Raw genomic sequence first — 21625 nt, forward strand, 5'->3', positions numbered from 1 at the left:
TTTCAGTTTATTCAATTTTTTATACTTTATTTTGAAATAATTTCAGGCTCTCAGAAAAAGTATGTAAAAAGAATAAAGGGTCTAAGGATATAGCCTAGTGGTGGAGTGCTTGCCTAGCATGTGTGAAGCCCTGAGTTTGATCTGAGTAGAAAAGAAAAATAAGCAAAGAAGTCAATGGTAACATTTTCTCACAACTTTAAATCTTCTCATCTATCCTATCTATTATCTATCTATCTATATCTGTATATCCACCTACCTATTTATCTGTTGTGCATATACAGATGGGATGATAGTGTGTAACTTTTAGATACCATACATTTTATAACTAAAACTTAACATACATTTTCTAAGAATATAAACATTCTCTTATACAATTAAAAGTATTGTTTTCAGATTCAGAAAATTCAAACAGATGCAATCTATTGCCCATATTTCAATTTTGTCAAATTCACTATGACTTTTAACCGAGTTTCTATATTATTTTATTGTAACAGAACTTTTTTTTTTAAGACAAAATTTCTCTGCAGCTTTGGAGCTTGTCCTGGAACTAGATCTTGTAGATCAGGATGGCTTTGAACTCACAGATATCTGCCTGCCTCTGTACACCACCACCACCCTGATTGTAACACAACTTTTTAATTCAATCTTACAGCTTATATAGAAACAGCAATTTGCCCTCTCATGTCTCTACTCCTGTTTTTGGTATGCAATGTCAGTCTTTTGCTGTGTTAGCCATATATTCAAATATGAAATTATCATCTAGCTGCTCTCTATAGTGGAAAGTATAGAAACCAATACTACCCTGGCAGCCATTTAATTTCAAATTCTATTTATGCGACTAAGAAGTTATGTGTGCTAGTAGGAAAAGTCTTACTTACCATCACTAAAATTGTTAACTCATCAATAAAACCGAGGTAATATTATAAATTGTTCTATTTCAATTCTGTTTCTATAAGCTACGTAAAGAAATGAAAAAATAGTCAAAAAAAAGTCTCACCATTTTTAATTTTAAGTTGTTCATTTTTCTTTCTCTGTTCACTCTTGAATCTGGATAAATGCATATTTTTCCTCTTACTGTCAGTCTTTAAAACAGAACCCTGCATTCTTTAAAAAATTGACTTATTAAATAATTGCAATTTTTATAAGCAGTCATGGAGAATCACATAAAACTTTGACAACTATTGAAAACCAAAGATAGTTACTGAATTATTCTCAACTGACAAAGCAACTTACACATGGGATGGGGCCTTAAGTGAGTTATAGATACCCCCGTGAGAGCCAAGCCCATGCCAGTCTTTTAGTTACTTTCAGTGTAGTTCCCTACAAATGTGAGGATTCTCAGGCTCCTGCCCTCCACTCCCAAGCTGACATGTCACTATCCACTTTATTCACTGCATATGGGAAGGAGGGAGGCTCTCTGCAGGAGTGTGAGGGGTGAAGGAACCTGCTATGTAGCAGGGGACTGATCAAAAATTGCAAAATTAAAAACAGCAATAGAAAAATGCTTTTTACTTAGGGGTAAATTGACACTGGCTCTAACATCCTCCAGCACCCAATTGTCGATTAGATTTGTAGAATATCTGGTGAGCAAGATACAATTTAACAACACACCTGAAATTCTCAGTTGCAAATATGTTATGTATTTGATCCTCACAACTAGGTGATTTTGATGAAATACTTTCTGGCATTTTCAACACATCTGTATGTGCCACATCTCTGCTTGCTTTCAGTTTTTCCAGTCTAGATGATCTTCTGAGTACATGGGGTGTTTCCTGGACAGAGGTATTTTTCACGGTACCTGAATTTCCCTTATCATTTAGTTGCTCATAAGACGTATTTTCATGAGTCCTTGTTTGCAATTTAAATGGTTTTGGGTCTTCTATAGTCTATAAAGATATACACATATCCATAAATAATTATAACATTAAACCAAAAAATTAAATTTATCTTCTCTGATAAAATTGTCTTTGAGATTAAAGTGTGCCAATTCTCATAAGCATATATGAATATAATGCTACAATTGTATTTTGAAAGAACAATGTAGATTTTAAGCTTATGAAAAAACATAAGCAGCTAGTCTTGGTAATTCATGTCTATAATCCCACTACTTGGAAAACTAAGGCAGGAGAACTGAGTTTGAGACCAGCCTGGACTTCATAGAGAGACCTGGGGGAGAGGAAGTAGTGGAAAGACTTTAAAATTATTTTCATCAATATTTAACTTTAAAATTCACAGGAAAATATAAGATCACTTTTGGTGCATTAATTTGGCAGGAAGTAAGTTGCTTGGAATAAGACACCCACATAAGAACATTCTACATTTACTCATAGTCCTTCTCTTTATCCTAGAACATGCAAATGTTTAATCACCTTTAACACTCCATGATTAATGTGTCTTTTTCTGAGTTTTTCTCTTTTTGGTGGGGGGGTCAGTTTTTTGAGACAGGGTCTCCCTGTGTAACCTTGGTTGTTCTGGAACTTACTCTATAGACCAGGCTGAACTCACAGAGATCTACCTGCCACTGCCTCCAGAGTTCTGGGATTAAAGGTATCTGGCCTGTTTTTTGTTTTCGTAAACCTATAATGTCTATCTGAAATTTGCAAGCAGGATTACATCAGTATTACTCTAGGTTTGTATGCTGCAACATACATTCAAGTTTTCTCTAAATCTTCCTGGGGATATATATGGAATATTTTGTTAATTGTCAAGATTAAATAAAAAGGGTATCAAAGTTTCCATTATTGTGAATTGATTAAACTATAACATATTTTTATAATGCATTTATGTCATTTAGTAACCTAAAAGATTGAAAAGTGCTACATTTCCTGACACTAAAAAAAAAAGCAACATGCATTAGATTTAAAAAAATAAGTTGAAAAGCATCCTGTATTACACAGTCTCATTTGAATAAAATAAATTTACATGGACTAGAAGTAATTAAAGTTACACCAAACTGTTAACAATGTTTAGAGAGTATATGTTGGGGGAACTTTGTTATCATACTGTTATATAATCTTATAATGTGTAGGAATTCTAAAGCTACAAGTTATGTCTGGCATTCCACTCAGATACTAAAGGCAAACAGGGCTTAGCAAAGGCTTAATTCTTCCTCCATCCCACATTAGAAGCCCAAATTACTCTGTCCAACTACAGTGTTCTGTATCTACTATGAATTCAGTTAACAGAGTATTCTAAACAACAGAGAAATTTCTGGTAATAAATACTTTCCTATATAATAAAAAACTAACAATATGCCTTTTTATGTATGTTGGGGAAGAAACAATTTTAACTTAATCCCTTGTAAACTCTACCCAGCACTTCTAAAAGAAGCAATCTATGTGTGTAAGTTACACAGTATCTTCCAGATGTTGGTATTTGGTGAGATGATTTAAACTTAATACAATGACGATTGTTACCAATCACTACAAAAATTATACCTATATACTTATACTGTGCACATCCACTTGTCCTACTAATAGATGTTGTTCCACAACTAGGATAATCTGAACTGTTTATATGGTAGGGTAGAAAAGAGACTTAATTCACCTGTACTATTTGTGTGCAGTCTTCATCTATCTGAGACATGGTAGGTTGCACTTCTAAACATCCGTTTCCACCACTAACACTGCTGCTTTTCTCTTGTCCTTGACAGATGGGTCCTAAAGGTCCAGGTTCTACATTGTCACCTGGTAGTATGTTGATGGTTGCCAGCAATTCAGCAGGCAATGCATCATCATTCTTCGTGTTTTCTAGTACATCTCTACAACATGCTGACAAGGCATTCAAAGGGACTGACACAGAACTCAAGGAGTTGCTCAGTGGGTTCTTCAATTCTTGAGGATTGAAATCATTTGCTATTTCAAGCAGTGTTTCTTCTTGGGTGCCTTCTGGTGATTCTAGTAATCTTTCTAAAGCAGACACAAATGTTTCAAGAGAGCTTTCTTCATCTTTGGTTTCTTTAGATGTCATGGTCAGTGTTACTTCCTGTTCAGGCTCAAAAAATGTATTTGGTACAGCTAAGGTCTTCACTGGCTTTGCAAATGATTTCTCTTTTGCTGTAACCAAATCAGATGCCATAAGTGAAGTACCAGAGAGAAGACTAATTTCAGGGGAATCTGTGTTTTCACTTAGTTCCTGTGTATTACAGAAAACACAAGCAACATTTAAAATTAAAAATTAGTTTTATAACTCATTTTGTCAGTAATTTATTTTTAGCAACTGTCTACTTCATCCATAAATAAAAAGAAAACTTCTCACTATAAATGAAAGTTATAAAAAGAAGTAAATTGTTTTAAAAAATAAAACAAAGTCTTTAAAGAGACAGAGTAAACTTGTAGAACAATAAAGAAAAATAAGCCACGTAAAGACAGAATATACACAGAGAGTCTGGATTGTGTATATTATTGTGTTTTCTTTAAATTTATTGATTGTGAATGAGCTAAGTACAGAGAGACATTTCATTGTATGGGTTGCTAAACTAAATCAATATACATATTTTAAAGATATCTCAACTTCAAAATTTGAGTATAAGGATTTGTTTCTTTGGAAAAGAGGTTCTTCTTTTGTTTCCACAAAAGATGAGCCAGGCGGTGGTGGCGCACACCTTTAATCCCAGCACTCAGGAGGCAGAGGCAGGTGGATCTCTGGGAGTTCGAGGCCAGCCTGGTCTACAAGAGCTAGTTCCGGGACAGGCACCAAAGCTACAGAGAAACCCTGTCTCGGAAAAAAAAAAAAAAGATGAGAACCTATGGATTTGTTCCAGACTAATGTGGTTTGATGGACCACGACCCCCTGAAAGGTCATTGTGAACACCCCCAAAATTTACTTCAACTAACAAAAAGCAGGAAGCAGTATGAAGAGAACGACACCCAAATTCCCTAAATGACAATTTAAATTGTTTGTTTATATTTAAAGGTTGATATGCTATAGAGATGGATACTTTGCATTGGTATGGATCTTGGTCTATGGATACCAATTTTATTATATGTATATTTTTGCTCTTGATTAAGGTATTGAGTTTGTGCAGCTCATTTTAAACTGTAATGTATAATTAAGAAATATAGGTTAATAGAGAGTCATCTATAATAGTCAAGCTTGTAGTCATCTTAGTTAGGTTTTCTAGATGCATAGAGATGTATTTCAGATGGATGGGTATTCTTCAGATCTTTCAAAGACTACAGAGTATGGCATTTAAAATGTTTTAAGCCTTTTCATGACAGTAAGACACATCTGCTTCTGGAAGCAACAATCTACTTCAAGAGGATGATGGGCATTAAAGAGTCTCCTTATCGAGTTTGCTAGCCATTTGGGCAAGAAATTACTCTTGCCTGGACTGCTTGATGTTATGCTGTATGAACTGGACATGCAGGACCCACAGAGAAATAACTGATGGACTTGCCTAAAGGTGAGATGTCCTTCAGGGTTCCTGCTTCATGAAAGAGTATGCCAGACATGCTGCAGGACACAAAAAAATGTGACTGACAAACTGACAATATAGGTGGAGATGTCTTTGAAATTTCTTGCTTCATGGAATAGTCTGCTGGGCGCTATGGGCCTGTAGGCTGAAGATGGGTGCCCCAATGTTACAGAAGAACTTTGGGTGACTGTCCAGGAAGCTAGATGTCTCTGTCAATTCTAGAGTTTTGAAAGTTGTTTACAATGCACTTCCTGTTTACTTAGTTAATATTATATACTTCTAGAGTCTTTGATGGAGTAGAACAGTTATAGTTTTCCTTAGTTATGATAAAAGATAAAGTAGATATAAATATTGTACCTATAATTCTTGCTTGATATCTGTTTTGTTATATGTAATCTTGCTGTGTTAAAGTTAAAACCTTCCTTTTTATTAAGACAGAAAAGGGGAGGTGATGTATGTTGTGAATATATTTTATTGCCATTGGCTAATAAAGAAGCTGCTTTCAGCCAATGGCTTAACAGAATATAACCAGGCTGGAAGAAATATATATAAAGAGAGTAGGCAGAGTCAAGGAGAAGCCAATAGGCCACAACCTCATGGTGATGCACAGATTAATGGAGATGGATTAGTTTTAGCTAAAAATATGCTTAAGCTACTGGCCAAACAGTATTTCAAATATTATAGTTTCTGTGTGATTATTTTGTATTTGGGAAGCTGGGAACGAACTAGTGGTCTCTGCCAACAAATAAAGGAACAATTCTATGAAATTTTATGAGTCCCGACTCTGGATTTTTGTTAAACAGAAAAATACAAACCACCACTTTCCCAGTACGTTATTTTCAAAGGTAGTAACCTAACAGTGCTCATTTTCAGTGCCAAAATATTAGAATCCCTCTCAAAGTTGCTATCCAGATCAACTGCTGTGCCACTTAGAAAAACAACATACATTACAGGTATTGAAATTTATAGTTTTCTATCATTTTGACTGTTCCCCACAACTCCACTACCTCTCTGGAAGGATGGATTATCGTCTCCTAAGCCTGCTAATAATTTGTTCTAAATTGAATAAAAGAAGTAAAAAAATTAACATATTCTATCTGCCACCATTTATCCCCTAGCATATAGAGCCTAAGAAAATGCCTTTATTTATCTGTAATACTAACTATAATTTTCTTCTAAGATAAATTAGAAGAAATCTAAGATCTGTATCTTACTCATTGAGTCACATCTAAAGGGTTCCCTGCTATTAAAAAATCCTTTTATGTTTATAAAATTCAAGATATGAAAGTGTACCTAGCAACAGTCCCATAGAACCTCATATGCAAGAGTCACTAACCCTCAAGGAAGAAGAGAATAGAGAGCTTCCTGACTTTGTTGAAATTATTTGGTGAGACAAAATTAAACAAGTTACTTTCCTACAAATTTTTTAAATATATAAATATCTGACACAATGCTCTCCAACCGTTTCATTAAATATTTTTCAGATGCTCTATCAGGAAATATTGACATATCCAGGGAAAAATAAGTATCAGAGAAGAAGCAATTTGGCCACTATTACCAGCCACCAGACACAGACCCAAAGACAAGGAAGGAGGTGAGACATAAGTGAATGATTTGTGAAGTAGGGAAAGGACAAGTTATTTATTCCAACATGACTAGGTGCCAGGCCAGAAGTCATCGCTGCTCTTGTCCTCACAGCAACTCTTTGCAACATCCATCTCTCCGTACACTACAGATGTAAACAAGAGTTACCCTTGAAGTCATATACAATCTAAATTTTATGTCAACTTCCCTGCCTTCTGGCTCCTAAGTTCAGCAGAAAAACTTGGTAACTGCATATATAGAAGATACAGCTGAAATGATATGGTCAGGTAAGATAGGGTGGGCCTGGGAAGGTCTGTTACTACTTGATATCCTGAAGGAGAGTATGAGTCCACTGTGGGCAGAGCCAGTTTACAGCACCAGATGGAAAACAAAGACAAAGCAGGGCCCTTGGTGGTGTGGGAGAATTGTCTGTATTCTGTCTATCATGTTTTAAATAAATGCTGATTGGCCAGGCAGGAAGTATAGGCAGGACAACCAGACAGGAAGTAGAGGCGGGGAAATGAGAACAGGAGAATGCTGGGAAGGAGGAAGCCCATTCCTCCCCAGTCCTGCCCAGACCACCAAAGAAGCAGGATGTGACCTGCCCCGCTGAAAAAGGTACTGAGCCCTGTGGCTAACATAGACAAGAATAATGGGTTAATGTAAGTGATAAGAGCTAATAAGAGTCCTGAGCTAATGGGCCAATCAGTTTATATCTAATGTAGACTTCTGCGTGATTCTTTGGGGCTAAACAGTTGTGGGAACTAGCAAGACAAAAATCCCAACAAGCAGGCCCTCATGTTATACCTTGGTAAACATTAGCAACAGGACAGTGAGAAAGCAAGCTTGAAATATTAAAGTAATGAGGTTGACATTAAAAACAACAATGTCCCATCATGGGCATATGTACACTTCTACACAAAAAGAATAAGAGACTTGTCGTAGTGGGTAAGAAACACAGATCAGAAAATTACAAAATTATTAAAGACAAGGAAGAATAAATATATGAATTGACTTTTAGACAATATTTTTCTTCCCTGGGGACTATCTTTCATGGTACTAGATGGCATCATGTAAAATTACAAAGCATGGAAGGAACTAGAAGTCCTGCCCAGCTATGACACCTATGAACCATAACAATGACCAGTATGGCACAATAATCCTAAGGGTGCAGTAGTGGCATCCACACCTTGGTAGTAACCAACAGTTCTCTGGTTAGACATAAGACCCATTGAACAAGAGGGAAACCATGCCAAACCTGGTACCGGAAACCTAGCCAACTACCTATAGCTACTGAGGATCTTATATGAGAACCTACAACTTCCACTTCACTAAAAAAGAATAATTCCTAACTATATTCTAAATATTTAATTTATACATGTAATTCTCACCCCTCATCAAAGAAATTTGTTTTGCAACAGAGGAAAAAGTTAACGAAAAACAAAATTAATCAAATAGCAGTCAATAAGAGATCGTGTGTACCCAGCTCCAACCAATAGGTCTACAAGACAACTTTTGCACTTAAGGCTCAGGGATCACTGCAGAAGAGGGGACAGAAAGATTATAAAAGCCAGAGCAACAGAAGTTTTCTGTGAGACTGTGTCTCCTAGAAATGTCAGAGTCCACACCCATGAATTCTTTTTTTTTTTTTTTTTTTTTTTTTTTTTGGTTTTTCGAGACAGGGTTTCTCTGTAGCTTTGGAGCCTGTCCTGGAACTAGCTCTTGTAGACCAGGTTGGTCTCGAACTCACAGAGATCCGCCTGCCTCTGCCTCCCAAGTGCTGGGATTAAAGGCTTGCGCCACCACTGCCCGGCTCACACCCATGAATTCTTATCAAGAAGATCTGAACAATGATGACATCACTGAATATGTTAACATGGAAGGGGGCAGTTTGTGGGGTCTCAACCCTAAACAAGGCACTACAGACAACTGGGGAAAGCTGACCGTGGAAGAAATGGCCTTCCCCAGGGTAGTTATCTCTGAGGTCATATGCCTATAGGAAACATTATAAGAACTGAGCAAGCTATATTTATACATTTAGGAATATATACATAGGAATATACAAATATGACTTTGAACTTTGGAGTGTTGGGACTACAGACCTGCACATATAATGTAAAATAATTTTTTTAACGAAGATGCCATGAATTTGAAAGAAAGTAAGTGGAGTGCATGGGGGAGGTTAAAGGGAAGAAAATGAAGGAGAAATAATGTACTTATATTATAATTTCAAAAAATATGAAATAAATAGGTTTCTAGTTAATGATGTGATTTAGTCAGATTACTGCCTAGCATGCAGTCTAAATGAGTATGAAACATTAATCAATGTGATTTTTAAAAATCTAAATACACAATCTACACAGTCAATCTTGGCTATATAAACCAACCTTTCCTGGATGTAGTAAATTTTCACCATTTTCAACTTCAGGACCTAGAACAATATATACATATATATATATTTATTATAGCTTTATTAAACCACTAAGTATATCCTTCTCAATCAGCATTTTATAATAACAAAAGTTGAGCTTTCTTAAATGATTCAACAGACACAGCAGAGATTTTATAAATATATCCATCTATTGCTATAAACTTATTATTATTTAGAAAATAATAAAATTCTTCATTTCTTGGGCTGGGGTTGTAGCTTAGCTGGCAGACTGTCTCCTGGTTCTAGCCCTATTACCCCTTAAATGGGAATGGCAGTGCCAGCTCATATTCCAGTATTCAGGAGAGGGGTCAAAAGTTCAAAGTCATCCCAGGCTACTCAGTGAGTTCAGACTAACCAGGGTTACATCAGACACTTTTGGTTTTCATTTCTAAAGTAAAATAAAATTCTAAAGTGAGAAAAAAAAATTATGTGGTATCAGAACACAGTCCAAGAACGCATTAGTTTGAGAAGAATTATGAGTGCATGAGAGAAAACAAGACAACAGTTTGTGACCTCTGTTTCTTCAAAAACACAGAATTATTCTTCAAATATGCTTTCGTGCCCCTCCAAGATGTAGCAGATAACAGTGAGCTTACTTCAGATTATTCATTACAACTGGCCATTGTTTGTTTATATGCCTCTTTGGAAAAATATGGTTTTCCACGTGTGGCTTGTCCTTGTGTGCACAGCTTGAACTCATGAGAACTTTACTCCTGTGACCTTTCTTACTGCTCAGATACAAATTGCTGGTGTTGTGAATAAAGTTGGCTATTACATGAGACCTCAGTCCACCCCACTTTTAGACTCCATTCTCTCAGCTTAACCACCAACTAGAGCGGTAAACAATGACAATCCAAACAGAATTGCAACTACTTGAAATTAATTTAGCTAGAAACAAACCTATTTCTGTTGCATTAGTCTAAGTTCTTATAATTACACACAAAGAATTTATAACTACACCGTCTCCTCCGGATAGAGCTGAAATGAATAAGCCATCTGGAGTTGGATGTGAACACCTCATGTAGGGCTGAGAGGAATCAGGGAGCTCATCTAGCCTCTGAGTTCAACTCTATGATCTGTTCTCAGCCTACTTCCTCTAAGAGGAGCCGGATCAAAGCTATTCACACAGTTAGGTTGAGGAAAGACCAAGAAAAGGATGAATCTCCTACTCCACATCCCTTCTGTCTTCAACCTTTATCTTATCATCCAGACACAAGTAATCTGATATAGAATTTACAACTTACTGATGCTTCTAATAGTTGGGAGCAGTGAGACCCCAGATCCCGAATTTCTTGTAAGCAACTTGTTTTCCCCTGATCTGAGTGCCTACAGCTGCTCTGAGCACGAGACCTTCAGGAGTTCCTGATGGCAGGAGAGTGGTTTCTGGTGGGTTTGGCTTGGGCGTGGCTATCTCTATATAATCTGCCCCTGAACACAATAAAGGGGACATTCTTGGGGCTTTGGTATCAGTGTAAGAAGGTCTGCGTGTCGGTCTGTCTCTGCGTCTGTATTCTCAACCTCCAGCCTCTTGCCTGAAGCTCGCGAACTGGGTTCTAGCGCACAGAGCACAGACACGGGGGTGCGGTGTGTGGCAATCTGATATAGAATTTACAGCTTACTGATGCTTCTAATAGTATTGAGTTTTTCTCTTGGTCTCCTTTGATAATAAATAAATCTCCACAGCTAACAGCTAACAAAAAACAGGAAGTCATTATCTGCTCAATCTTAGCATGCATCCTTGCAGGCAACACAGGTTTACAGAAAAGAAACTAAACATAAACATACCTGCTGAACATTACACCATTCAAAAATCTTAAGTTTTGGGGGTAGTGTGTGTGCAGATAATGCGGGAGGTGGTTGTTTCAGTTGTTTTAGTCTTCAGTTTGTCATTTCACCTCGACATTTGATAATGAAAGTACAAAAATCAAGGAGGTAAAAATTCTAGAGGATGTAAGTTCAATTTCTAGCACTGACATGGCAACTCACATCTATCTGTAACTACAGTCCTAGTGTATCTGACACCCTCTTCCAGCCTCCATGGCCACCAGACACACAAGTGGTACAGACATACATGCAGGCAAAATACCCATACACATAAAAACAAAAACAAATAAAAGCTTTAAAAGGAGGTCAAAATCATGATATTCAACTCCTTCACAGGAGTATCAGAAAAAAAAAAACAAACCTATTTAATTTTATTGTTCTTTTAGAACCTGTCCTTTCAAGCAGCAACGATAAGGGTCTTAAGTCATTAAAATGATCAACACTGGGGCTGGAGAGACAACTCAGTGATTAAGAGCACTGACGGCTCTTTAAGAGAACCCAAGGCAGCTCCTGCATGGTGGTTCACAACCATCTGTAACTCCAGTAGCCAGGCATCTGACGCCCTCTCCTGGCGTCTGCAGGTACTGCATGTATGTGGCACAAACATGCAGGCAAAACATCTGTACCCATAAAAATTTAAATGTCAATTCTAATGAATGAAACATAGATTTAATTATCTTTAAAGGGAGGGTGCATTTTTCTTTTGTCTGTTTAAATGTTCAGATCCTTGGGAGTTAGAATTAGGAAAATACTGAAAAATCGTGTATAATTCCTTTGAATAATAATAATGAAGGTAACTCAACAAAAATAATAGAGAAAAAATAAAAAGACATATTTCTTCATATTGTCTAACAGTCTCATCATGAAGATTATTATTTTATGATAATTTCATAAGCTTGAGAAACTAATTATCATATAGTAATTTTATTATCTTATTGAAAAACAGGTATTTTAAGGAAATAATATGGTTTGAGGGGCTGGGACTATATCTCAGTCAGTGAAGTACTTGTTACAGAAACATGAGGGCCTAAATTTGATCCCTGGCATCTACATAAAAGCTGGTTGCAGACAATCTAGCCAAACCTGCAAGTTCCTACATTCTGTGATTGGCCCAGTCTCCAAAATAAGGCAAACAGTTACTGATAAGACACCTGCTAGCAACCTCTAACCTCAACATGCATGTGCAAACACACATGTACATACATACACACACATGTATCTCATGCATGAAAACCTGAAAATTATTGCCTCTTCATCATTTAAACGTTGATTACAAACTGAGATTTCTTTGGAAAATGAAAACTACAAATTTAATAGAATTAAATATTTTACAACACTGAACTTTTAAACTTGTTAGAGGGCATGCATGTTCATAGGGTTGCATGTGAGTGCACATGCCTTTGAGAACTAGAGTTGACCCAGAATGTCAATTCTTAGGAGTTAAATACCTTGTTTTTGCGACCAGGAGCTCATAAAGTAGACTAGACTGGATGGTCAGTGAGCCCCTCAATCCTTAGAAGTCATCTACCTGTTTTTTTTGAGACCAGGAGCTAATAAAGTAGGCTGGGTCGAACAGCCAGTGAGCCCCAAAGATTCACTATAAACACTTCCTCAACACTGGAATTAAAGCATGTGCCAAATCCAGCTTTGTTTGTTTTCCATGAGTATGGATATTCTTCATGAATGTCTTTATACCATGTACACGCCTGGAGCATGCCGAGGCCAGAAGAAGTGTCAGATCTCCCTGTAACAAGAGTTACAGATGGTTATGAGTCACTATGTGGGTGCTGGGAATTAAACCTAGGTACTATGGAAGAGCATCAAGTGCTGTTTACCACTACCAAACTCTCCACTTCCAAATATAGCTTTTTTACTGGACTTCTGGGGATCAAACTCAGGTTCCCATACTTAAACAAGCACTTTGCCCACTGAGCCCAACAGCAAACATCTTATACAATGGTTTCAAAACATCAATTATCTCCAACAAATTCTGATGCAACAACGTTAGTATGATTCGCTCTTATTTATTTATGTTGCTGGAATTTGTTAATATTAAAGTAATATTTATTTTGAACTCTTTTACCAAGAGGACACAAAAAAGGAGTGGGGAGGAGGAGGAGGAAGAGGGAAGAGGAGGAAGAGGAAGAGGAAGAGGAAGAGGAAGAGGAAGAGGAAGAAGAAGAAGAAGAAGAAGAAGAAGAAGAAGAAGAAGAAGAAGAAGAAGAAGAAGAAGAAGAAGAAGAAGAAGGTGGTCCTGTTTCTCCCAGTACCAAAGCCAAGACTTTGAAGGTCAAGAAGGTAGCACTGAAAGGCATACACAACTACCATCCCCCCACCAAAGTCCACTCATCACTCATTCAGCCACCTTCTAGTGACATGAGATACTATAGCTAGAGAGTTAGTGTTATCCTGGTATCCTGCAAGTTAGGAGCCAAGAAATACAACAAAATCACACCACACAACAAACCTCACACAAGAGATTTATTAGGAAAGACCAGGAGGGCAACTGCCTCTGCTCAGAGAGAAACAGCAAAGAACTGAGGAGGCAGGCTTTATACAGGATTTCTTGTGGTCAACACAGGTGGAGGGCTTCATGGGGGCAGCATAGGCAGAAACCTTTATGATTTCCAGAGAGGCCTGGAATTGGTGGGATTCTGTAGCCTGACCCTGGTTTTTTTCCCTGCAGGGTGGAACTTGGCCACCTGCATCTTAGGCACTGGAAATGGCCCTTAGAGTCCTTGGAGTAGTCAGGGGGTGGGACCTAACCACGTGTACCTCAAAGGGTGTATAAGAGAGGAACTCTGAACTTCCTCAGAACAGCCACCCTAAAGAAAATAAGCTTGATTATTAAGCTATCGAGTTTTTCTGATCACTGATTCTGCCATGCTGATAGAAACACCACACTTGTGTTTACTGTGCATGATCAAATAGGCTATGAAGCTCGACAACAGTGGTTCTCAATCTTACTAATGCTGCGACCCTTCAATACGGTTCACGTTGTGACAACCCCCAACCATAAAATTTTGTTGCTGCTTTATAACTGTAATTTTGCAACTGTTATGAATTGTAATATAAATATCTGAATGCCAGATATCTGATATATGACATCTGTGAAAGAGTTATTTGATCCCTGGGATGAGAATCATTCCTCTACAACATTGATGAGGCCAAAGCCAATACCCTGGTTGTGTCTGATACAGGAAACAGAGTATGTTTAACTCTGGATTATGATGCTTTGAACACTGCTAAAAACTTAGGATCTTCTACATTGAGTCCAGCCAGCTAATTCTATGTTTTCTCACCATAAATATTAAATACTTATTTTGATAACTTCAAGGCTTATAGAAACTACATCAGACACAAAACAAATGTCTTTGACAACTGTGCCTCAGAGTCTGGGGTCCTGACTATCGACTCTTTTGCTGGGGCATGGGACTCTTAAGAGGATTTGAACCTGAATATTCCATTTTCTAGCTTGACTTATAACAGTTTGAACTTCACAAGGATTTTCTTTATAAATAAGCATTTTGTCTCAGAATCTAGAAGTTTTACTTGGTCAGTGTTAGAAAAGCGCCTCTTGTTATTATGTACTGACCTGCTAATATTAGTGCAAACTCACACTTTCTATCAGCATCTGATAATGACAAAGCAGGCTCATTTAAAGCTTTTACTTCCTATCAGTAGAGGATGCAGACTGTGGCAAAGTCTCCTTACCTTGGGGCATGGCTAGGCTTTACTGCTTACATAATCTTGTGTTTCAACACTGGTGCTATCTATGTGGCCTTTCCCTTTCTGGGTATAATTCATACTTTCTTCAAGACTTCCTGACATGCTCAGGTCTCTTCTTTTTCTACTTATAGCGATAACCAAAAATGTATTATGATTTATGAGCATATATATATTCAATAAAGAAACAAAAGGGGTTGGAATATAGTTCAATGCCTGGCTAGGATATATGAGGCTCTGGATTCAATACCTAAGCAAAAAAGCAAAACATGAAAAAGAAAAACTACACATGTATTAACAGGTCCCTACTTTCAAGTCACGGAAAACTTAAAGGGTCTTATTATACTCACTTTTGTCTTGAGACAAACATTTGTACATTTAACATTTTTGAGTGCTATTATGCACTTTTTAAAAAAATACACTTCCATGCACTAAAATCTGCCGCGCACCCCCCCCTCCCCCCGTGTCTGCACTCTTTGAGCTGGCACCGAGTTTGCGAGCTTCGGGCAAGGGGGCTGGAGGTTAAAATACACAGACACACACAGAGAGACAGCGACACGGGTCATCCTTGAATTCCCCAAGAATGCCCCCTTTATTGTGTTCAGGGGCAGATTATATAGAGATAGCCACGCCCCAGCCAAACCCACCAGAAACCACTCTCCTGCCATTAGCCATCAGGAACTCCTGAAGGTCTCGTGCTCAGAGCAGCTGTAGGCACTCAGATCAGGGGATTACAAGAAATTCAGGATCTGGGGTCTCACTGCTCCCAACAAAAATCACTGTTTTCTCCCCTGTATTTAAATAGTGACAGCTTGGCTAGAAGAAACAAGGATAGACTAGGCTCTCAGCATTGTCCACAGAGATTTTGAAAAGTCCTTGCTTTTAAGCAATGGCATGTTTCAGATATATCTTGTTATCTTCATGTTTCAAGACAGATAAGTAATCCTGTATTTAGAATTCATACACCCGTAACATTCACACATCATTCAATAAATGTTAATTAGAAAAATAAAAAATAACATGGATTAAATAGATGTACTAGAAGTACATGTATGGGTAGGTAATGGCAGAAATAGTAATATAATACAGAAGTTTATAAACTTTAGCAGTTTTTATCATACCCTTGTGCTTGTGTACATCTGTTATAGCACAAGGTGTCATTGACCACTATGCATGTTTTCTCCACTGTGGAACAGTAGGCAAAATATTCACTCTGAGGAAGTCACTAGACAAAATACCGCAACACTGAAAAGGAAAAAAATAGTGAACTGGGTCTACATGAGGCATAAATACATTTTAAGAGGGTCATGAGGAGACAAGCGATTATTTTTCTCAACTATGAATCCTCAAAATCAGAAGTGAAAAGTAGACATTTGTAATAACAGATACTGCTGCAACTGCCCTGTTTCTCCAATGGGAAGTTTAATCACCATCAACGGTCAGCAACAACTTAATTTCATACTTGAAATGCATACTACACAAGCCTAGTTGTAAACAAATCCATATCCAGGTGGTCTTCTCCTGGTGAGGAAAGACAGACGCTCTTACGCACCGATGCTCATGAAAGCATACCTCCAGTCTTTCGGTGGCTCCATGAAAATTCAGGGTGAGCAAACGGCAGAGAGAATGCTGGAAATTCTTCTCTAGTTATAAAAAAAATTAACTAATTAATAAAAAACAGACTTTTAAATGGAAAAATAATTGGTTATACCATTCTATTATATATTTTTTTGCGATTACTATCAATTTGTTAAAGTAAATCCAAAATAGGAGTGTGTTAAAAAGGCTAATGGATAAATTCGGGGGCATAAACAATCTTAACTACATTCAGGTTTGAAAGTGACCTGAGAGGTGACTGACTACCAAATAAGGGTGGCAAGGCCAAAGAAAATGGTTCTAAATTATGTGACTTGGCTACCTTCAAACACTCCGACAGTCTGGTATTGTACTAAAGAGACGTATGTGGGAGGCACGAGAGAGAATTCTCAGGTATTTGCTTTTACTTTTCACAGTTAGTTTAAAGGTGGGGAACAGAAAATCTTGAAAGAAAGGATTAAAACAAAATAAAGGTCACGTGTAATCTGCAATTTTGATCCTCTACTTTGGGTATTAAAAACTCACTGACAAATAAAGTTGATTATTGTTCTCTCAAGGTCTGTGAAGAATTTTGTTGGATTTTAATGGGGATTGCGTTGAATTTATAGATTGCCTTCGGTAGAATTGCCATTTTTACTATGTTGATCCTACCCATCCAAGAGCATGGGAGGTCTTTCCATTTTCTGGTGTCTTCTTCAATTTCTTTCTTCAATGCCTTAAAGTTCTTGTCAAATAGATCTTTCACTTCCTTGGTTAGAGTTACCCTAAGATACTTTATGCTATTTGTGGCTATCTTAAAAGGTGAAGTTTCTCTGAATTCCCTCTCTGCTTCTCTGTCCTTTGTGTATAGGAGGATTTTTTTTTTTAGTTGATCTTGTAGCCTGCCACTTCACTGAAGTTATTTATCAGCTGTAGGAGTTCTTTGTTAGAGGTTTGGGGGTCACTAATATACACTATCACATCATCTGCAAATAATGAAAGTTTGACTTCTTCCTTTCCGATTCGAATCCCCTTGATCTCCTGATGTTGTCTTATTGCTATTGCTAGAACTTCAAGTCCAAATGGATTAAAAATCTCAATATCAATCTAAACACACTGAATCTCATAGAAGAGAAAGTGGGAAATAGTCTACAACACATGGGCACAAGAGACAACTTCCTACGTATAACCCCTGTAGCACAGACAATAAGGGCAACATTAAATAAATGGGACCTCCTGAAACTGAGAAGCTTCTGTAAAGCAAAGGACACTGTCATTGAGACAAAAAGGCAACCTACTGATTGGGAGAAGATCTTCACCAACCCCGCAATAGACAAAGGTCTGATCTCCAAAATATATAAAGAACTCAAAAAACTAGACTTTAAAATGCTAATTAACCCAATTAAAAAAATGGGGTACGGATCTGAACAGAAAATTCTCAACTGAAGAAGTTCAAATGGCCAAAAGACACTCAACCTCCTTAGCGATCAGGGAAATGCAAATCAAAACAACTTTGAGATACTATCTTACACCTGTCAGAATGGCTAAAATCAAAAACACCAATGATAGCCTTTGCTGGAGAGGATGTGGAGTAAGAGGAACACTCATCCAGTGCTGGTGGGAATGCAAACTTGTGCAACCACTTTGGAAATCAGTGTGGCGGTTTCTCAGGAAATTCGGGATCAACCTACCCCAGGACCCAGCAATACCACTCCTGGGAATATACCCAAGAGATGCCCTATCATACTACAAAAGTATATGCTCAACTATGTTCAGAGCAGCATTGTTTGTAATAGCCAGAACCTGGAAACAACCTAGATGCCCCTCAATGGAAGAATGGATGAAGAAAGTGTGAAATATATACATATTAGAGTACTACTCAACGGTTAAAAAAAAAATGACATATTGAATTTTGCATGCAGATTGATGGAAATAGAGAACACTATCCTGAGTGAGGTAACCCAGACCCACAAAGATGAATATGGTATGTACTCACTCATTAGTGGATTCTAGCCATAAATAAAGGACATTGAGCCTATAATTCATGATCCTAGAAAAGCTAAATAGGAAGGTGAGCCCCCCCCCAAAAAAAAACATGTAGTTATCCTCTTGGATACTGGAAGTAGACAAGATTTCCAGGCAAAAATTGAGAGCTTGGGAGTGGGGGTGGGACGGCGGTAAGGGGAGATGGGGAGAGAGAAGTGAGAAGGGGAGGATGGGGAGATATTGGGGGAATGGGATGGTTGGGATGAAGGAGAAGTGGATATGGGAGCAGGGAAGTATATATCTTAATTAAGGGAGCCATTTTAGTGTTGGCAAGAGACTTGACTCAGAGGGGTTCCCAGCTGTCCAAGGAGATGTCCCCAGCTTGTTCCTTGAGCAGCTGAGGACTCTAATGAATATCTTGCATATCACCATAGAACCTTCATCTGGCAATGGATGGAGATAGAGACAGAGACCCATTTTATTCCTGTTCTTCCCAATGACAACTATACCCAGGCAACCCACAAAATCTATTTCCCCTTCTCAGGGAGATCCTTAACATCACCCCTTAAGCCCTCCTTGTTATTTAGCCTCACTGGATCTGTGGACTGCAGCATGACTATCTTTTACTTTACAGTCATTGTCTACTTATAAGTGAGTACACACCATTGTTTGTCTTTCTGGGTCTGGGTTACCTCACTACAGATGATGTTTTTCTAGTTCTATCCATTTGTCTGCAAATTTCATGATATCATTGTTTTTACAGCTAAGAGATAACACTCCATTGTGTAAATATACCATTTCCTTTACCCATACTTCAAATTAGGGATATCTGGCTTGTCTCCAGTTTCTGGCTATTTTGAGTAAAGCTGCTATGAACACAGTGTCCATGTGGTGTGGTAAAGCACACTTTAGGTATATGTCCAGAAGTGGTATAGCTGGGTCTTGAGGTAGATTAATTCCCAATTTTCTGAGAAACTGCCATATTGATTTCCAAAGTAGTTGTACAAATTTTCACTCGCACCAGCAATGGAAGAGTGTTCCCCTTACTCAACATCCTACCCAGCATGAGCTGTCACTTGTGTTTTGATATTAGTCATTCTGGCAGGTATAACATGAAATCTCAGTCAATTTAACTTTTATTATCTTGATTGCTAAGGACACTGAAAATTTCTTTAAGCATATCTCAGCCATTTGGGAGTCCTCTGTTGAGAAGTCTCTTTAGATCGGTATTCCATTTTTAATTGAATTATTTAGCTTGATGATGTCCAGTTTCTTGAGTTCTTCATATTTTGGATATTAGCCCTCTGTCATTTGTATACTTGGTGAAAACTTTTCCCATTCTGTGAGTTGCCTTTTTTCCTATTGACAGTGTCCTTTGCCTTACAGAAGTTTTTCAGTTTCATGAGGTCCCATTTAGTAATCTTAGGGACTGCATTATTGGTTTCTGTTCAGGAAATTGTCTTCTGTGCCAATGGGTTCAAGGCTATTTCCCACTTTCTCTTCTATCAGGTTCAGTGTATCTGGTTTTATGTTGAGATCTTTGATACACTTGAAGGTTGTGCATAGCAACAGATATAGATCTACTTGCATTCTTCAATATGCAGACATCAAAATAGACCAACACCATTTGTTAAAGATGCTTTCTTTTTTCCATTGCATATTATTGACTTCTTTATCAAGAATCAAGAGTCCACAGGTGTTTGGATTTATGTCTGGGTCTTTGATTTGATTCCATTGACCAATGTGTCTATTTTTATGCCAATATCATGCAGTTTTAATTACTACAGCTCTGTAGTAACGCTTGAAATCAGGGATGGTGATATCTCTGGAAGTTCTTTTATTGTGTAAGATTGTTTTAGCTACCTTGGTTTTTTTGCTTTTCCATATGAAATTAAGTTTCGTTCTTTGAAGGTCTATAAAGAATTGTGTTGGAATTTTGATGGGGATTTATCTGAATCTGTAGATTGTTTTGGTAGAAAGGTCATTTTTACAGTATTAATCTTGCTGATCCATGACCATGAGAGATCTTTCCATCTTCTGTTATCTTCTCCGATTTCCTTCTTCAAAGACTTTAAGTTTTTAATCACACAGATCTTTCATTTGCTTGGTTAGAGTTACTAACCAACAAACTATTTTATATTATCTGTGGCTATTGTGAAGTATGTTGCTTCCCTGACTTCTTTCTCAGCATTTATTATTTATACATAAGAGGGCTACTCATTTTTTAAAATTAATCTTGCAGCCAGTCACTTTGCTAAAGATGTTTATCTGCTGAAATTTCCTGGTGGAATTTTTGGGATCATTTATGTGTACTATCATATCATCTGCAAATAGCAATACTTGACTTCTTTCTTTCCAATTTGTATCCCCTTTGATCGCCTTTAGTTGTCGTATTGCTCTAGCTAGAACTTCAAGCACTTACTGAATAGGTATGGAGAGAGTGTACAGTCTTGTCCCTGATTTCAGTGGTACTGCTTTGAGTTTTTCTTCATTTATTTGATATTGGCTACATATACAAATTTTCTATAATTTGTCTTTATTATGTTTAGATATGACCCTTGCATCCCTAATCTCTCCAAGACTTTAATCATGAAGGGGTGTTGGTGGATTTTGTAAAAGGCTTTTTCAGCATCTAAAAAGATGATCATGTGGGTTTTTTTTCTTTCAATTTGTTTATATGGTAGATTACATTGACACAATTTTCATATGTCAAACCATCCCTGCATCTCTGGAATAAAACCTACTTGATCATGATGGATGATATTTTTGATGTATTCTTAGATTCAGTTTGCAAGTATTTTATTGGGTACTTTTGCATTAATGTTCATGAGGGAAATTGGTCTGTATTTCTCTTTGTTGAAGCTTTGTGTGGTTTGGGTATCAGTGTGACTATGGCCTCATAAAATATATTTGGCAATATTCCTTTGGGTTCTATTTTGTATAATAATTTGAGAGTATTGGTATTAGCTCTCCTTTAAAAATCTGGTAGAATTCTGTACTAAAACCATCTGACCCTGGCCTTTCTTTGGTTGGGAGACTTTTAATGACTGTTTCTGTTTCCTTAGGGATTATAGGTCTATTTA

The 21625-nt window shown here is 37.4% G+C and overlaps 1 protein-coding gene across 1 annotated transcript in view; it reads right to left on the minus strand.

The window, feature by feature from the left end:
• The window catches only part of Ankrd31 (ankyrin repeat domain 31), a 140980-nt gene that overhangs the window by 83797 nt on the left and 35558 nt on the right, over nt 1-21625 (minus strand). Inside the window, exons 6-10 of the mRNA XM_057789871.1 lie at nt 16554-16619; nt 9388-9431; nt 3547-4134; nt 1612-1886; nt 998-1074 (exon numbers count right to left, since the gene is read on the minus strand). Of these exons, the coding sequence (XP_057645854.1) occupies nt 998-1074; nt 1612-1886; nt 3547-4134; nt 9388-9431; nt 16554-16619 (1050 nt within the window). The remainder of the gene's footprint in view (nt 1-997; nt 1075-1611; nt 1887-3546; nt 4135-9387; nt 9432-16553; nt 16620-21625) is intronic.

Source organism: Chionomys nivalis, chromosome 15 (assembly GCF_950005125.1).
Source record: "Chionomys nivalis chromosome 15, mChiNiv1.1, whole genome shotgun sequence".
Lineage (NCBI taxonomy): Eukaryota > Metazoa > Chordata > Mammalia > Rodentia > Cricetidae > Chionomys > Chionomys nivalis.